Source organism: Salvelinus namaycush, unplaced genomic scaffold (genome assembly GCF_016432855.1).
Source record: "Salvelinus namaycush isolate Seneca unplaced genomic scaffold, SaNama_1.0 Scaffold37, whole genome shotgun sequence".
Taxonomy (NCBI): domain Eukaryota; kingdom Metazoa; phylum Chordata; class Actinopteri; order Salmoniformes; family Salmonidae; genus Salvelinus; species Salvelinus namaycush.
Window position 1 is genome coordinate 332235 of NW_024060674.1, and position 19781 is coordinate 352015.

At 43.5% G+C, this 19781-nt stretch overlaps 1 protein-coding gene across 1 annotated transcript in view; it reads right to left on the reverse strand.

The window, feature by feature from the left end:
• Positions 1–4453: 4453 nt before the first annotated feature.
• vwa3a (von Willebrand factor A domain containing 3A) overlaps positions 4454–19781 on the reverse strand; it is a 30655-nt gene continuing 15327 nt past the window's right edge. Inside the window, exons 16-31 of the mRNA XM_038985712.1 lie at positions 19565–19639; positions 16856–17039; positions 16245–16458; positions 15505–15575; positions 15071–15235; positions 11255–11383; positions 9934–10069; positions 8563–8664; positions 8257–8354; positions 7909–8061; positions 7575–7683; positions 7258–7402; positions 6791–6935; positions 4978–5129; positions 4760–4877; positions 4454–4567 (exon numbers count right to left, since the gene is read on the reverse strand). Of these exons, the coding sequence (XP_038841640.1) occupies positions 4454–4567; positions 4760–4877; positions 4978–5129; positions 6791–6935; positions 7258–7402; positions 7575–7683; positions 7909–8061; positions 8257–8354; positions 8563–8664; positions 9934–10069; positions 11255–11383; positions 15071–15235; positions 15505–15575; positions 16245–16458; positions 16856–17039; positions 19565–19639 (2110 nt within the window). The remainder of the gene's footprint in view (positions 4568–4759; positions 4878–4977; positions 5130–6790; positions 6936–7257; positions 7403–7574; positions 7684–7908; positions 8062–8256; positions 8355–8562; positions 8665–9933; positions 10070–11254; positions 11384–15070; positions 15236–15504; positions 15576–16244; positions 16459–16855; positions 17040–19564; positions 19640–19781) is intronic.

The window sequence follows — 19781 nt, forward strand, 5'->3', positions numbered from 1 at the left end:
TCAGACTCCTCTTGGGATAGATGGAATTCGGAACCCTGTGAGGAACAGGGGGTTCAAATGGTAGGTACCTCATCATTACAGCTATTCTCCATAAGATACACGGTAGCCACCTTCATCGGCTATAACTAATAACATTTTCTTTGCCAATTAATTTACATGACCAGACTATAAAAAATAACAAAGAAATACTAATTCATTTGACTGAGTAATCAATAGAGTAAAGTACAGGACTAAAACAAGTTTGACTGTGGGTCAGTCTGTACAATGAGTCATCGCGGAGACCGCTGCAGATACAGACAGACACCATGTGCCATTGTCTATTCGGATGTCAACCTCTAGTTATTTTATCTCAATTGTCACATAAAAATACTAGTTCCGTGATACTATTTCCTTCTCTATACTACACTGGTGATTTCCTACGACAAAGTTGAGTTGAACGTATGGGTTTCTAACATTGACCTACAGCCAAAATGCGCAGATTCTAAATGTTTTTTTTTCTTTCTTCTGTGCAATTATATTGCATCTTTTACAACGGTCTTAAAAGAAACATACAATATCCCATCAACCTTCTGAATAAACCAAAATGTAGGCCTACCCAGTGATGCGCGGATCTGGTTGCCACATTACTTTCCATTGTAAATTATGTCACTAAAACGACTTTGGTAAATAGGCCTACTGTACCTTTCAACGTAATGTCATATATCTGCTTATGTCCATTGAATACATATCATTAAAAGATCCCCCTTTTTATATTTTGACACCCCTCTCGCAGGTCCCTGCAGTCTACGCTGACAACCTTTGCCTGACAATCACTTGTGGCTTCACCTGAGACGCGTTACCGTAGGGTCTGGATGAAACGCGCACGCTCTGACTAAGATCATGTTTCACATGTACAAAATCAGCAAATGTACAGAATACCTATTCGTCATTCCTTCACAAACCTCGCCCCTCCCCTAGTCCTGTCTCAACCCTGCACTTCTCAAGCGTCAACCCTTCTCCTCAAATCTCTCTGACGCCCACCCAACTCCCCAGCATCCTTCTGCAAGTGCTGGCTCAGCTGCTTGCTTCTTGATGAAACGGTAACACCTTAAAGCGGCAATCAGGCAATCAGCGGTAGAAACAATACCAAATACTTTCCCCGCTCATGTTTTGGTAAAAAGCTGAGGGTCAGGACTAGAGAAATGTAACCACTCTCAAATTCAGGACTGGCTATTCATGATGTCAACATTATAGTTTGATTATGTTTTGAGGCTGTATAGTGTTTGTTTACATTTACTTTGTTTACAAACACTGTTGTAAAATAAGCTTATATTTTGGGTTCTGATGGGGTATGACAGTTGAACTAAGCTCATTGGACATTTCTAAGTTATATTCTTCAAGAATCAATGGGGTACATATCATTAATTTACAAGTCCAAAATGGATGTAGCAACTGCACATTACCCCTTAAAATGTCATATTTACTGGGAAAGCTTTCCCAACCCTCATTCTTTCATTGTAATGTGTCATGTGTGTCAACCCAGTGCTTGGGAAGTGAACAGTATGAAGCTGTGTTGACTTGTCAAAAGATCCTGATGAAATGTGGGATGATTGGGTTTTCAGTGCTGTAAGTAGGTGTCTGATGGTGTCTGATATTATTGCAGTTTGTTTGTGCTTCTATGTGTTTATTACCTTCATTACACCTAATAAAGATGTATGACATGCTAGGCATGTTCATATTAGGAATGCTCATATTAGACATGTTCATATTAGACATGTTCATATTAGGAATGTTCATATTAGACATGTTTATATTAGACATGCTCATATTAGACATGTTTATATTAGACATGTTCATATTAGACATGTTCATACTAGACATGTTCATACTAGACATGTTTATATTAGACATGCTCATATTAGACATGTTCATATTAGACATGTTCATATTAGACATGCTCATATTAGACATGTTCATATTAGACATGTTCATATTAGACATGTTCATATTAGACATGTTTATATTAGACATGTTCATATTAGACATGTTATATTAGACATCTTCATATTAGGAATGTTCATATTAGGAATGCTCATATTAGACATGTTCATATTAGGAATGTTTATATTAGACATGTTCATATTAGACATGTTTATATTAGACATGTTCATATTAGACATGTTCATATTAGGAATGTTCATATTAGACATGTTCATATTAGACATGCTCATATTAGACATGTTCATATTAGGAATGTTCATATTAGGAATGTTCATATTAGACATGTTCATATTAGACATGTTCATATTAGACATGCTCATATTAGACATGTTCATATTAGGAATGTTTATATTAGACATGTTCATATTAGGAATGTTCATATTAGACATGTTCATATTAGACATGTTCATATTAGACATGTTCATATTAGACATGCTCATATTAGACATGTTCATATTAGACATGCTCATATTAGACATGTTCATATTAGGAATGTTTATATTAGACATGTTCATATTAGGAATGTTCATATTAGACATGTTCATATTAGACATGTTCATATTAGACATGTTCATATTAGACATGCTCATATTAGACATGTTCATATTAGGCATGTTCATATTAGACATTTTCATATTAGACATGTTCATATTAGGAATGTTTATATTAGACATGCTCATATTAGACATGTTCATATTAGGAATGTTTATATTAGACATGTTCATATTATGAATGTTCATATTAGACATGTTCATATTAGACATGCTCATATTAGACATGTTCATATTAGACATGCTCATATTAGACATGTTCATATTAGGAATGTTTATATTAGACATGTTCATATTAGGAATGTTCATATTAGACATGTTCATATTAGACATGTTCATATTAGACATGCTCATATTAGACATGTTCATATTAGGCATGTTCATATTAGACATTTTCATATTAGACATGTTCATATTAGGAATGTTTATATTAGACATGTTCATATTAGACATGTTCATATTAGGAATGTTCATATTAGACATGTTCATATTAGACATGCTCATATTAGACATGTTCATATTAGACATGTTCATTTTAGACATGTTCATATTAGACATGTTCATAATAGACATGTTAATATTAGACATGCTCATATTAGACATGTTCATATTAGGAATGTTTATATTAGACATGTTCATATTAGACATGTTCATATTAGACATGTTCATATTAGGCATGCTCATATTAGACATGCTCATATTAGACATGTTCATTTTAGACATGTTCATATTAGACATGTTCATACTAGACATGTTCATATTAGGAATGTTTATATTAGACATGTTCATATTAGACATGTTCATATTAGACATGCTCATATTAGACATGTTCATTTTAGACATGTTCATATTAGACATGTTCATACTAGACATGTTCATATTAGACATGTTCATATTAGACATGTTCATATTAGACATGCTCATATTAGACATGTTCATTTTAGACATGCTCATATTAGACATGTTCATTTTAGACATGCTCATATTAGACATGTTCATATTAGACATGCTCATATTAGACATGTTAATTTTAGACATGCTTATATTAGACATGCTCATATTAGGAATGCTCATATTAGACATGCTCATTTTAGACATGCTCATATTAGACATGTTCATTTTAGACATGTTCATGTTAGACATGTTCATATTAGACATGTTCATATTAGACATGTTCATATTAGACATGTTAATTTTAGACATGTTAATTTTAGACATGCTTATATTAGACATGCTCATATTATTTATAACAGACATCATGGAATCATTTGTTTTATTCATGCCGATATGTTCATTGGTACATAGAAACAATATAACACAATAAGGTTATTAGCTGTTTTTAGAGAAACAATACCAAAGTGGTCAGCCCTGCCTCTTCAGGCTATATAGTGTTTGTTCACATTTTTTATTTTTTATTTTTTACAAACATTGGAGTAAAACAAGCTTTCTGATGGGTATGACAGTTGAAGTAAGCTCATGAGGCATTTATAAATTATATTCTTCAAGAATCAATGGGTACATATAGAAATAATTTATAAGTAAAAAATGAATGTAGCAACTAAGCATTCTAGTTTTAAATTAAGAAAAGCAGAGGTTTGTCAATCTGAACAAAGCATACTGCACACCCAAATTAGGTCAAATAGAACTGTGTACAGTATATGGTTAATCCGACAAAATTCATGCACACCAGTTTTAATCTCTTAACAACTACTTTCTTCATATATTTAGTCATTGAAAATCTGAATTACAAATGTGTATATAAAATCATTGAAGTCAAATTCTTGGGTTTACAGTAATCTAGTCTGTTTGGTTGATTCTTGTTGTTTCCTCTGGATTCTTCTTTTCCAAAATGATTTCCCTGTCAAAAACAGGTCAAGGTCAGTCATGGACAACAGTTTTTATGCTAAATTTAACCCATTTGCTCACTGTAAGACAAACCTGAAGACCTGTGCCTGCTTCCGGAAATGTCTCAGTTTGTCAATTTCCTGAGCCAGTCTCCTCAAGTCATCTCCCTCAAGGGCCGGCAGGGTAGGTTCCTGTTGGAATCAGTTCACAATAGGTCCCTCAAACTTGAATATCTGTCTCTACTGTGTACTCATCCTTCGTACCCCTGACTGGTATGAGACAGGGAAAGCTGGTTCAGTGTTTGACTAATAGCACAGAGGCTATGACGCTCAGGTGTGTATACATGCGTACTTGTGTTTGTGTGTGCGTGTGTGTCTACTCACATCTCCATCCCTAAGGCCCGATTCCAACAGCCCACTGAGTGCATCCACATTGTCATGACAACGGTGGTACCGACCCCCAGTTTGGTGGGCCAGTTTCTTCAGAAAGTCATTGGCTGAGCTGTCAGAAGTGTAATAGAGGGTCATAGTGAGCGTCATCGTGTAATAGATTAAATGTACAAATCAATCAATGTACAAATCCATCAATCATATAGTCAGACCTGTCTGTGCAGTTGAATGAGACAGTGTGAATAGTAATGTGGTTCCCTGTGGTCAGTCTCTCCGTCTCTTTCAGCACCAGGCTGCAGCTGGAATCTGGCTTCCCATCACTCAGCAGGTACAGGCCCACACTGTCCCCAAACCCACAGCCAGTCTGAGGAGTATACATACAGAGGTTATAACATGACAAGGAGCATACAAACAGAGGTTATAACATGACATATATAAACATAATTGGTTAACATGACATATGCCATGTACCAAGAACAGCAGGTACAGGCCCACACTATCATCAAACCCTCAGCCAGTCTGGGCAACATACATATGGAGGTTATAACATGACAGTTATTACTTAACTTCACTATGGTAGGGGGCAGCATTGGGAATTTTGGATGAAAAGCATGCCCAAATTAAACTGCCTGCTACTCAGCCATAAAAGCTAGAATATGCATATAATTAGTAGATTTGGATAGAAAACACTCTGAAGTTTCTAAAACTGTTTGAATGATGTCTGTGAGTATAACAGAACTAATATGGCAGGCAAAAACCTGAGAAAAAATCCAAATCCAACCAGGAAGTGGGAAATCTGAGGTTTATAGTTTTTCAACTCATTGCCTATCGAATGCACAGAGTCTATGGGTCATATTGCACTTCCCAAGGCTCCCACTAGATGCCAACAGTCTTTAGAACCTTGTTTGAGGCTTCTACTGTGAAGTGGGGGCGAATGAGAGGGGATTGAGTCAGAGGTCTGCCAGAGAGGCATGAGCTGACCACGCGCGTTCACGTGATAGTTAGCTTGCGTTCCATTGCAATTCTGCAGACAATTCTCCGGTTGGAACATTATTGAAGATTTATGTTAAAAACATCCTAAAGATTGATTCTATACATCGTTTGACATGTTTCTACGGACTGTAACGGAACTTTTTGACTTTTCGTCTACACCTAGTGATCGCGCCTCATGAATTTTGATTACTGGGCTAAACGCGCGAACAAAAAGGAGGTATTTGGACATAAATGATGGACATTATCGAACAAAACAAACATTTCTTGTGGAACTGGGATTCCTGGGAGTGCATTCTGATGAAGATCATCAAAGGTAAGTGAATATTTATAATGCTATTTCTGACTTCTGTTGACTACACAACATGGCGGATATCTGTTTGGGTTGTTTTGGTCTCTGAGCGCTGTACTCAGATTATTGCATGGTGTGCTTTTTCCGTAAAGTTTTTTTTAAAATCTGACACAGCGGTTGCATTAAGGAGAAGTGGATCTAAAATTCCATGCATAACAGTTGTATCTTTTATCAATGTTTATTATGAGTATTTCTGTAAATTGATGTGGCTCTCTGCAAAATCACCGGATGTTTTGGAACTACTGAACATAACGCGCCAATGTAAACTCAGATGTTTGGATATAAATATGAACTTTACCGAACAAAACATACATGTATTGTGTAACATGAAGTCCTATGAGTGTCATCTGATGAAGATCATCAAAGGTTAGTGATTAATTTTATCTCTATTTCTGCTTTTTGTGACTCCTCTCTTTGGCTGGAAAAATGGCTGTGTTTTTCTGTGACTTGGCGCTGACCTAACATAATCGTTTGGTGTGCTTTCGTCGTAAAGCCTTTTTGAAATCGGACACTGTGGCTGGATTTACAACAAGTGTATCTTTAAAATGGTGTAAAATACTTGTATGATTGAGGAATTTTAATTGTGGGATTTCTGTTGTTTTCAATTTGGCGCCCTGCAGTTTCACTGGCTGTTGACGAGGTGGGACGCGTCCCACATACCCTAGTGAGGTTAAACCCGTCACCTGCAGGGCCTCCAGAGTGTTGGTTCCCCCATGGGTGTTGAGCTGATATGCCCACTGCACCGCGTCGCGGCATGCCTCCTCTGTAGGCTCCTGCAGTGCCAGACGCCACACCTTCACTCCCTCAGAGAACGCCAGCAGAGAGAACCTGGGACACAGTCAGAGAAGGGGTCTGGGGTTAGATATGACAATAACCAATGGGTGTGAGTGTAACAGGGGTGAGATGGTTATATGAACATAATGAACTTAAGTTACAGTAGTAACAACCACAGAACTAGAATAAGATGTTATTTAAATTTCTACTGTCACCATTGCCTGTAATTTTCCTCTATGAAACAGACAGATGGATAGAAAGAGAAACGTGAGCCTGTTTGTCTAGGCCAACACAGAGTTCCTTTTTCATTATTTTTCTGGGATAGTCAACAGTGGAAGTGTCCAGGGGTAAGCAAAGCTTTTTAGGTTAAGTTTACCTGACTGTGTTGTGATGCAGCTGTTCCCAGATGAGAGAGGCCAGCTTGGTCTTCAGCTCCCCCAGGCAGGGAGCCATGGAGCCGGACACATCCAGCAGCACACACACCTCCCTCTCCAGCACCGTCCCAAACACACACCTGCTACCTGGGGAGGAAGTGAGCGGAAGGAGCCAGACACTATGGTTTCTTCAACCTTCAATCGGGCATTCATAGATATTTCAGTATTTTGGTACCATATAATTAGAATGACTAGAACAGAGGTCTTCAGACAAGATACAGAGACAGTGACAGAGACATAGAGCGAAAGAGAGGCATACCGGAGAGCAGCCATTGCAGCCTCTGTATGTAGCGCAGCAGGAGTCTCTCAGTCTGAGTAAGGTACTGTTTTAACTCTCCTGGAGTCAGCTGCAGGTGCTTCACCATCCCCTGAAACAACAACCACAGACAGAGACAGGAGGCTCAGACCAGCATGGGAGTGGATAGATAGCTGGTTGGATAACCTGATATTATTATTATTTATAATCAAATGTAATTATTTTTTCACCATTTGGCCGCATTGGACATTTGTACTCGTACTTGAACTTAGTTGCTAGCATTTTAATTTGTATTTATGCCAAAAGATGTTATTGAAGCCATTCTCCTCTGACTCACGTTGATGTGGACACTGGGGAAGATGGAGCAGTATTTGGCAGACACTCTCTTGAGGACCGAGGGGACCAGCTTCTTATGATGAGTACAGTCAGGTCCAGACACCAGCTTATAGATGTCAAGCTTCTGCCTCTTAATACTGAACCTCTTCAGCCACTACAGGTCAGGGCCAAGAGACATATGAGAAAAAAAATGCATATTGGCCCCTCCCCACACACACACACATTTTTAGCACATTGCCTTATCAGACCGACTAATAATTAGAGCATTTAAATAAGGCGGCTGATGTTAGATGAATATATCAATCTGATTGGTTGACTTGATGATTGGCATGCATTTCTCATACTGCACCCGATTGGTCGAGCAGATCTCTTCCTGCTTTGGCAGAGTCACTAAGGGGATGGACTTTCGGACACTTTTAGGTTTGGGGTAAGACTTGAACACCACACCTAGGTCAAGACAATAGGGAAAATACAATCACAACCGAAAAAGTCAACACGCACACACGAGCACGCACACGTGCACACAGGAGCACGCACACGTACACACACACACACACACACACACACACACACACACACACACACACACACACACACACACACACACACACACACACACACACACACACACACACACACACACACACACTCTTACCCAAGTTACCATCTTCCAGGTAGAACACAGACTGGGAGACCTGAGAAGGCTTCCTCTGCTTGGCTTTAGTCTCTACTGGACCCCAACCAGTCATGGGCTGTACTGAAGGAGACACAACAAACAAACAAGCTAACTAATTTTACATTTACATTTAAGTCATTTAGCAGACGCTCTTATCCAGAGCGACTTACAAATTGGTGCATTCACCTTATGATATCCAGTGGAACAACCACTTTACAATAGTGCATCTAACTCTTTTAAGGGGGGGGGGGGTTAGAAGGATTACTTTATCCTATCCTAGGTATTCCTTAAAGAGGTGGGGTTTCAGGTGTCTCCGGAAGGTGGTGATTGACTCCGCTGACCTGGCGTCGTGAGGGAGTTTGTTCCACCATTGGGGTGCCAGAGCAGCGAACAGTTTTGACTGGGCTGAGCGGGAACTGTACTTCCTCAGAGGTAGGGAGGCGAGCAGGCCAGAGGTGGATGAACGCAGTGCCCTTGTTTGGGTGTAGGGCCTGATCAGAGCCTGAAGGTACGGAGGTGCCGTTCCCCTCACAGCTCCGTAGGCAAGCACCATGGTCTTGTAGCGGATGCGAGCTTCAACTGGAAGCCAGTGGAGAGAGCGGAGGAGCGGGGTGACGTGAGAGAACTTGGGAAAGTTGAACACCAGACGGGCTGCGGCGTTCTGGATGAGTTGTAGGGGTTTAATGGCACAGGCAGGGAGCCCAGCCAACAGCGAGTTGCAGTAATCCAGACGGGAGATGACAAGTGCCTGGATTAGGACCTGCGCCGCTTCCTGCGTGAGGCAGGGTCGTACTCTGCGACTCTCTCTAATAAAAGGCTATATCAATTTTACATCATACAATTATTTAAACTTGAAAAAAGACCTCATCCTTTGTATACAAACTAAAAAACATCTGCAGTTTTGTATTATCAAAACACAACGATTCATCTCATGAGTGTATCCCTGGGAAAACAAAAATAAAAAAACAACAACAACAATAACAACAAGAAAGCTAGTCTGAGGTAGACGGGTAATGTTTTAGTAGAGGACAAAAATAGAGCTGAGTCATCCTTCATTCAGTACACTGAGGGGAGAAACCCTAACCCTGGCTGACGGGGTGATGATGTACCTGAGGGGAGAAACCCTGACCCTGGCTGACGGGGTGATGATGTACCTGAGGGGAGAAACCCTGACCTTGGCTGACGGGGTGATGATGTACCAGGGGAGAATCCCTAACCCTGGCTGACGGGGTGATGATGTACCTGAGGGGAGAAACCCTGACCTTGGCTGACGGGGTGATAATGTACCAGGGGAGAATCCCTAACCCTGGCTGACGGGGTGATGATGTACCTGAGGGGAGAAACCCTGACCTTGGCTGACGGGGTGATGATGTACCAGGGGAGAATCCCTAACCCTGGCTGACGGGGTGATGATGTACCTGAGGGGAGAAACCCTGACCTTGGCTGACGGGGTGATGATGTACCAGGGGAGAAACCCTGACCCTGGCTGACGGGGTGATGATGTACCAGGGGAGAATCCCTAACCCTGGCTGACGGGGTGATTATGTACCTGAGAGGAGAATCCCTAACCCTGGCTGACGGGGTGATGATGTACCTGAGGAGAGAAACGCTAACCCTGGCTGACGGGGTGATGATGTACCAGGGGAGAATTCCTAACCCTAGCTAACGGGGTGATGATGTACCAGGGGAGAATCCCTAACCCTAGCTAACGGGGTGATGATGTACCAGGGGAGAATTCCTAACCCTAGCTAACGGGGTGATGATGTACCAGGGGAGAATCCCTAACCCTAGATAACGGGGTGATGATGTACCAGGGGAGAATCCCTAACCCTGGCGGACGGGGTGATGATGTACCAGGGGAGAATCCCTAACCCTGGCTAACGGGGTGATGATGTACCAGGGGAGAAACCCTAACCCTGGCTAACGGGGTGATGATGTACCAGGGGAGAATCCCTAACCCTGGCTGACGATGTACCAGGGGAGAATCCCTAACCCTGGCTGACGGGGTGATGATGTACCAGGGGAGAATCCCTAACCCTGGCTGACGGGGTGATGATGTACCAGGGGAGAATCCCTAACCCTGGCTAACGGGGTGATGATGTACCAGGGGAGAAACCCTAACCCTGGCTGACGGGGTGATGATGTACCTGAGGGGAGAAATCCTAACCCTGGCTGACGGGGTGATGATGTACCAGGGGAGAATCCCTAACCCTGGCTGACGGAGTGATGATGTACCAGGGGAGAATCCCTAACCCTGGCTGACGGGGTGATGATGTACCTGAGGGGAGAATCCCTAACCCTGGCTGACGGGGTGATGATGTACCAGGGGAGAAACCCTAACCCTGGCTGACGGGGTGATGATGTACCAGGGGAGAATCCCTAACCCTGGCTGACGGGGTGATGATGTACCTGAGGGGAGAATCCCTAACCCTGGCTGACGGGGTGATGATGTACCTGAGGGGAGAATCCCTAACCCTGGCTGACGGGGTGATGATGTACCTGAGGAGAAACCCTAACCCTGGCTAACGGGGTGATGATGTACCAGGGGAGAATCCCTAACCCTGGCTGATGGGGTGGTGATGTACCAGGGGAGAATCCCTAACCCTGGCTAACGGGGTGATGATGTACCAGGGGAGAATCCCTAACCCTGGCTGACGGGGTGGTGATGTACCAGGGGAGAATCCCTAATCCTGGCTGACGGGGTGGTGATGTACCAGGGGAGAATCCCTAACCCTGGCTGACGGGGTGATGATGTACCAGGGGAGAAACCCTGACCTTGGCTGACGGGGTGGTGATGTACCTGAGGAGAGAAACCTCATTACTGAGAAAACAAGACCTAAGTGACTGCTAGGCTGTGTCTCAAATGCCACCCTATTTCCTATATAGCCCATAGGGCTCTGGTCAAAAGTAGTGCACGATATACAGTCAGTGATGGAAAAAGTACACAATTGTCATACTTGAGTAAAAGTAAAGATACCTTAATAGGAAATTACTCAAGTAAAAGTGAAAGTCACCCAGTGTCACGCCCTGACCATAGAGAGCCCTTGTTTCTCTATGGTGTAGTAGGTCAGGGCGTGACTAGGGGGTATTCTAGTTCATAATTTCTATGTTGTGTTCTAGTTTATATTTTCTATGTTGGTGTTTTGTATGATTCCCAATTAGAGGCAGTTGGTAATCGTTGTCTCTAATTGGGGATCATATTTAAGTAGCTATTTTTCCCACCTGTGTTTTTGGGATATTGTTTTGTGTTTGTGCACCACGTAGTCACGTTTAGTTGTTCGTTTATTGATATATTTTGTTTTGTTTAAGTTTCTCTTTGAATTAAATATGTGGAACTCAACATCTGCTGCGCCTTGGTCCCGTTCTTACGACAGCCGTGACACCCAGTAAAATACTACTTGAGTAAAAGTCTAAAAGTATTCGGTTTTAAATATACTTAAGTATCAAAAGTAAATGTAATTGCTCAAATATACTTAAGTATCAAAAGTAAAAGTATCAATTATTTCAAATTCCTTATATTAAGCAAACTAGACAGCACCATTTTCTTTTCTTTTTTATTTACGGAAAGTCAAGGGCACACTCCAACAGTCAGACATAATTTACAAACGAAGCATTTGTGTTTAGTAAGTCTGCCAGATCAGAGGCAGTAGAGATGACCAGGGATGTTCTCTTGATAAGTGTGTGAATTTGACCATTTTCCTGTCCTGCTAAGCACTCAAAATGTAACGAGTACTTTTGGGTGTCAGGGAAAATGTATGGAGTAAAAAGTACATTCTTTTATTTAGGAATGTAGTGAAGTAAAAGTAAAGGTTGTCAAAAATATAAATAGTAAAGTACAGATACCCAAAAAACTACTTAAGTAGTACTTTAAAGTATTTTTACTGAAATACTTTACACCACTGTATACAGTACCAGTCAAATGTTTGGACCCCTATTCATTTTCACTATTTTCTACATTGTAGAAAAGTAGTGAAGACATCAATGCCTTGAAATAACACATAGGGAATCATGTAGTAACCAAAAAAGTGTTTTATATATATATCTTTTAGATTCTTCAAAGTAGCCACCCTTTGCCTTGATGACAGCTTTGCACACTCTTGGCATTCTCTCAACCAGCTTCATGAGGAATGCTTTTCCAACAGTCTTGAAGGAGTTCCCACATATGTTGAACACTTGTTGGCTGCATTTCCTTAACTCTGCGGTCCAACTCATCCCAAACCATCTCAATTGGGTTGAAGTCAGGTGATTGTGGAGGCCAGGTCTTCTGATGCAGCACTCCATCACTCTCCTTCTTGGTCAAGTAGCCCTTACACAGCCTGGAGGTGTGTTTTGGGTCATTGTCCTGTTGAAAAACAAATGATAGTCCCATTAAGCGCAAACCAGATGGGATGGCGTATCGCTGCAGAATGCTGTGGTAGCCATGCTGATTAAGTGTGCCTTGAATTCTAAATAAATCACTGACAGTGTCACCAGCAAAGCACCCCCGCACCATAACACCTCCTTCTCCATGCTTTACGGTGGGAACCACACATGCGGAGAACATCCGTTCACCTACTCTGCGTCTCACAAAGACACAGCGGTTGGAACCAAAAATCCCAAATTTGGACTCATCAGACCAAAGGACAGATTTCCACATCCTTTGCTCGTGTTTCTTGGCCCAAGCAAGTCTCTTCTTCTTATTGGTGTCCTTTAGTAGAGGTTTCTTTGCAGCAATTTGACCATGAAGGCCTGATTCATGCAGTCTTCTCTGAACAGTTGATTTTGAGATGTGTCTGTTACTTGAACTCTACTTGAACTTGGGCTGCAATCTGAGGTGCAGTTAACTCTAATGAACTTACTGCAGCAGAGGTAACTCTGGGTCTTCCTTTCCTGTGGCGGTCCTCATGAGAGCCAGTTTCATCATAGTGCTTGATGGTTTTTGTGACTGCACTTGAAAAAACATTAAAAGTTCTTTACATTTTTGACTGATTGACTGACCTTCATGTCTTAAAGTAATGATGGACTGTCATTTCTCTTTGCTTATTTGAGCTGTTCTTACCATAATATGGACTTGGTCTTTTACCAAATAGGGCTATCTTCTGTATACCCACCCCTACCTTGTCACAACACAACTGATTGACTCAAAGAATTAAGAAGGAAAGAAATTCCACAAATTAACTTTTAACAAGGCACACCTGTTAATTGAAATGCATTCCAGGTGACTACCTCATGAAGCTGGTTAAGAGAATGCCAAGAGTGTGCAAAGCTGGCATCAAGGCAAAGGGTGGCTACTTTGAAGAATCTCAAATATAAAATATATTTTGATTTGTTTAACACTTTTTTGGTTACTACATGATTCCATATGTGTTATTTCATAGTTTGATGTCTTCACTATTATTCTACAATGTAGAAAATAGTAAAAATAAAGAAAAACCCTTGAATGAGTAGGTGTGTCCAAACTTTTGACTGGTACTGTAGGGAAAAGGGTGCCATCTGGGACAAAGCCCTAGTCTACTCTTCACATCTTTAAAAGCATCTTGAAGACACAAAGATTCTGTAGAGAGAATGATAAAGTGAAGGTCAACATACCCGTTGGAAATACGGGTAACTCCTTACCGACCCAACATGGATTTAATTCCTCATGCAAAGGACTTTGATGAACTGGAGCCATCCTCCATTTGATTAATAGTTTATTAACTTTTAGTCTGGCACTCACTTTGACTGGGGTTGGGACAGGAGCAGCAGTGAACTGGTACTTACTGCACTCATTGTGGCACAGAAAGGTGACAGTTGCTCTGTCTAGCATTCCATGTTTTAGACTGTTTGTTTCTGTTTGGTGCCTAATGAACTGGGCCCTGCTCTAGCCCCTGCCTGACACTCACCTGAGACACAACCTTCACTCCACTGAACTGTCAGTCACCCACGGGGGAAGTTTACCTAGATACCGCTGGTAAACTTCCAGCCCGGCATTAAAACTGATTCAGTCTGGTTTAACCAGGCTAGAATGCTGACTCACCCGGTGGGATAGCAGATGTGGCACTGCTGGGACGCCATGCGAGAGCCTTCTGAGAGGAGGAATGCTTGTTTGTTCGGCCTTCCTTCATTTGCTGTCAGCAGAAAATAAAAACTTATGTAAACCTTTACTTGGAGTGGTGATATGCAGTATAAAGCACTCATAAAACCTTTATTTGCATGACATAAAGCATCATAATGCCCTATATATGTTTATATAATCTTCATAAATGCTTTCATGCGGTCTTATGTAGCATCGACACAAAACATTATAACATCCACTCCATATTTATTAGCATCCTACTTTGTCTCGGCCCAAGATGAGGCATTTCTAAAATAATCTTTCATCTGATATTCTGTTTGTTAGTTGAGAGTTGAGAAAGAAATGTTGAAAGTGTTGTTTGATGTTGAAATGAGAGAGGACAAAGAGGAGAAAATATTATTGTGTGTGTTTGTGTGTGTGTTCGTACATCCGTGCGTATGTGTGTGCTCTAACCAGCCTGGCGAGGGTGAGTGCTGTGGGTCGCGGTGGGGGCAGTGGTCTGTCTCTGCGTCTCCAGGCCAGGGGGGACTGGGCCGGAGCTTTGTCCCCAGGAGAGAGATCCTCCCCTGGGCACCTACAGTCAGACTTCTGGGTCAGGGAGTCCACCAGCATGGCGCTCTGGAGCCACACACAGAAATACAAAGAGATACAGGTCATCCTTTAACTAGCAATGGATAGATTTGCAATGCCAGTCTTACAATGTTAAAGTGGTTGAAAAAAAATCCCCCCATTAAAATAATGTAAACAGAATACCTTACAGTATGTTGTCAATACATATGACTAGTATCTGAATCTAAATGTTTTGAGTAGTTTAGGACAGATGTGTGTAAGCCGTTGTTGTTGCTGCTGTTTAGCACTCTCCCTTCCCCATGCTGTTCCAATCTCACCTTCTGCCAATAAGTAGCAGCCCTCTCCATCTCTCCAATCAGAGCAGTGATGTCATCGCTCTCCAGGATGCCTGCAGTGAGAGGACAGGACAGACCAGGGCTCAGGGTTTCCACCCAGTATCACATACACACAGACAGACAGGCAACATGCTTATATACACACACACAGACAGACAGGCAACATGCGCACGCACGCACGCACGCACGCACGCACGCACGCACGCACGCACGCACGCACGCACGCACGCACGCACGCACGCACGCACGCACGCACGCACGCACGCACGCACGCACGCACGCACGCACGCACGCACGCACGCACGCACGCACGCACGCACGCACGCACGCACGCACGCACGCACGCACGCACGCACGCACGCACGCACGCACGCACACACACACACACACACACACACACACACACACACACACACACACACACACACACACACACACACACACACACACACACACACACACACACACACACACACACACACACACAGTATAGAAGGAGTAACTGTTGAATAGGCCATTAGCTGGGGGATAAGTGGGTTCACACAGCTGGCTGGTAGCCCCTCCAGGAAGTAATCACCTCTGTGGTGGGTAAGTGTTCTACTTCTACTGTCATCACTGGTGCTCATTTCTTCAAGGTGCCACTTGATAGTGGAGTAATCTATTTTTCCATAGCACTTTTTGAAGTCTTCATGAAGATTGTGTGTGTGTGAATTCTCACATACCTGTCTCACTGATCCAGTGGAAGCGTCCGTTGCCAGCTTGTGCCAGTTCCCTCAGTGCCCCAGCAGTCTCCTCCCTGGTGGCATGGTGAGGTGGAGGGCAACCCTCCGTCTGTGCCTCCGTCTGTGCCTCTGTCTCCTCTCCAGTCAACAGACAGATGTGGAGACGTAGAGGCCGGCCACTGCAGCACTCTGACACATATGAAGACACCGTTGCCTGGGAACAGAGCAACTAGAGACTTGTTCTGGATTGATTGTCATTCATTTGACTTGTCGAGAGAAGAGTTGTTTTTAAATAAAAAATGAATTCACATGTTCATAGAAACGTACAGCTGCCAGACAACAAGCATGGGCATATGAATATGTAGGCACAGTATATCAGTGACACCTAGCTAGTGCATTAACTCATTTCCAGCAGCAGAGGGCACCAGAGGGAAGCATGTCTCTATTATAGTGCCCTGTTGGGATGAAGTGCGACCAGTGTAACAGTATATGGTTACTCTCTGTGGCTAAAGAACTGATTTCAGATCAGCTCTTCCTATACCCGTTCTAATGTTCACCAACATGAGTCATCATCACCAATTGATATAACTGTTGCCAGGACAGTGTCATACAATTTCCTGGTCAGGCACTCCGCTGGTGAAGAGGTAGAGGCCCTGGGTGAGAGGGGGAGACGGAGGGAGAAGAGGAGAGGGAGTGAGGGGGAGTGTCCCACCCCCATGGAGGTCCCCCTCCAGAGGCAGCCTCAGAGCAGCCATGGTGTTCCTGCTCCCTGAACACTGTAAACCCTGGACCCACCTGGAGGAGAGAAAGAGACACATGGTCAGAGCCATACACATCCGTGTGCAGCCAAGCAAACACACACGCAAGCATGCTTGTACGCACACTCACAAATACACACAGCTGCACAAAGGCACATGCACACGCAAACGCACACACGCACCATCAAACAAGCAAAGTGTCAATACAGGATTAAGATTGAATGCTACTACACCGGCTCTGACGCTCGTCAGACATGGCAGGGCTTGAAAACTATTACGGACTACAAAGGGAAACCCAGACGTGAGCTGCCCAGTGACACGAGCCTACCAGACGAGCTAAATGCCTTTTATGCTCACTTCGAGGCACGCAACACTGAAGCATGCACAAGAGCACCAGCTGTTCTGGATGACTGTGTGATAACGCTCTCAGTAGCCGATGTGAACAAAACCTTTAAACATGTCAACATTCACAAAGCCGCTGGGCCAGACTGATTACCAGGACGTGTACTAAAAACATGCGCGGACCAACTGTCAAGTGTCTTTACTGACATTTTCAACCTCTCCCTGACAGAGTCTGTAAAACCTACATGTTTCAAGCAGACCACCATAGTCCCTGTGCCCAAGGAAGCGAAGGTAACCTGCCTAAATGATTACCGCCCCGTGGCACTCACGTCGGTAGCCATGAAGTGCTTTGAAAGGCTGGTCATGGCTCACATCAACAGCATCCCCCCGGACACCCTAGACCCACTCCAATTCACATACCGCCCTAAAAGATCCCCAGATGACGCAATCTCAATCGCACTCCACACTGTCCTTTCCCACCTGGACGAAAAGAACACCTATCTGAGAATGCTGTTCATTGACTACAGCTCAGCGTTCAACGCCATAGTGACCACGAAGCTCATCACTAAGCTAAGGATCCTGGACTTCCTGACGGGCCACCCCCAGGTGGTAAGAGTAGGCAACAACACGTCTGCCACGCTGATCCTTAACACTGGGGCCCCTCAGGGGTGTGTACTTAGTCCCCTCCTGTATTCCCTGTTCACCCACGACTGCGTGGCTAAACACGACTCCAACACCATCATTAAGTTTGCTGACGATACAACAGTGGTAGGCCTGATCACCGACAACGATGAGACAGCCTATAGGGAGGAGGTAAAAATATTGGCAGTGTGGTGCCAGGACAACAACAACCTCTCCCTCAATGTGAGCAAGACAAAGGAGCTGATCGTGGACTACAGGAAAAGGCGGGCCGAATAGGCCCCCATTAACATCGACGAGGCTGTAGTGGAGCGGGTCGAGAGTTTCAAGTTCCTTGGTGTCCACATCACCAACGAACTATCATGGTCCAAACATACCAAGACAGTCGTGACGAGGGCACAACCAAACCGTTTCCCCCTCAGGAGACTGAAAAGATTTGGCATTGGTCCCCAGATCCTCAAAAGGTTCTACAGCTGCACCATCGAGAGCATCCTGACCGGTTGCATCACCGCCTGCTATGGCAACTGCTCGACATCTGACCGTAAGGCGCTACAGAAGGTAGTGCGAACGGCCCAGTACATCACTGGGGCCAAGCTTCCTGCCATCCAGGACCTATATAATAGGCGGTGTCAGAGGAAAGCCCATAAAATTGTCAGAGACTCCAGTCACCCAAGTTATAGACTGTTTACTCTGCTACCGCACAGCAAGCGGTACCAGAGTGCCAAGTCTAGGACCAAAAGGCTCCTCAACAGCTTCTACCCCCAAGCCATAAGACTGCTGCACAATTAATAAAATCGCCACTGGACAATTTACATTGACCCCCCCTCCCTTTTGTACACTGCTGCTACTCGCTGTTTATTATCTATGCATAGTCACTTCACCCCTACCTACATGTACAAATTACCTCAATTAACCTGTACCCCCGCACATTGACTCGGTACTGGTGCCCCCTGTATATAGCCTCCACACTGACTCTGTACCGGTGCCCCCTGTATATAGCCTCCACACTGACTCGGTACCGGTGCCCCCTGTATATAGCCTCGTTATTTATATTCTTATTGTGTTACTTTTTATTTTAGTCTACTTGGTAAATATTTTCTTAACTCTTCTTGAACTGCACTGTTGGTTAAGGGCTTGTAAGTAATCATTTCACGGTAAAGTCTACACTTCTTGTACTCGGCGCATGTGACAAATAAAGTTTGATTTGATACGGATGCACAAATACATGCACGCACACACACGCACTTTGAAATACTTTTGAAAGACGTCACTGCATAGCATGTGACTAAAGCACTATGTGAAATCTCTCCAGTCTCCATACAGGCAGAGAACTGCCTCTCTACTGAAGTAGAGCTAGAGACCAGGGAAAGAGAGAGAGAACAACAAAGAGCCCTCAACAGCAGAGACACCATACAGAAACATCAGACCGCCTCACAGCCAGGCTTACACATGCACACACACACACACACACACACACACACACACACACACACACACACACACACACACACACACACACACACACACACACACACACACACACACACACACACACACACACACACACTTCGAGGACCTTACTGCCAGGCTTCCTGCAGGTTCTCTGGTGAGGTGAGGGCCAACCTCTCCCTCCAAGCTCTGACAGCTGAGCCGAACCTGACAGAGGAGAGAAAGACAAGTAGAACACAGTGGAGTTATTATTCTACACACTGTATAGTACTACAGAGAGGAACACAATGACAACCTTGAAACAATGTCTTGTATGGTAGAAGAAGGAACTCTGTCAAACGTGTACAAC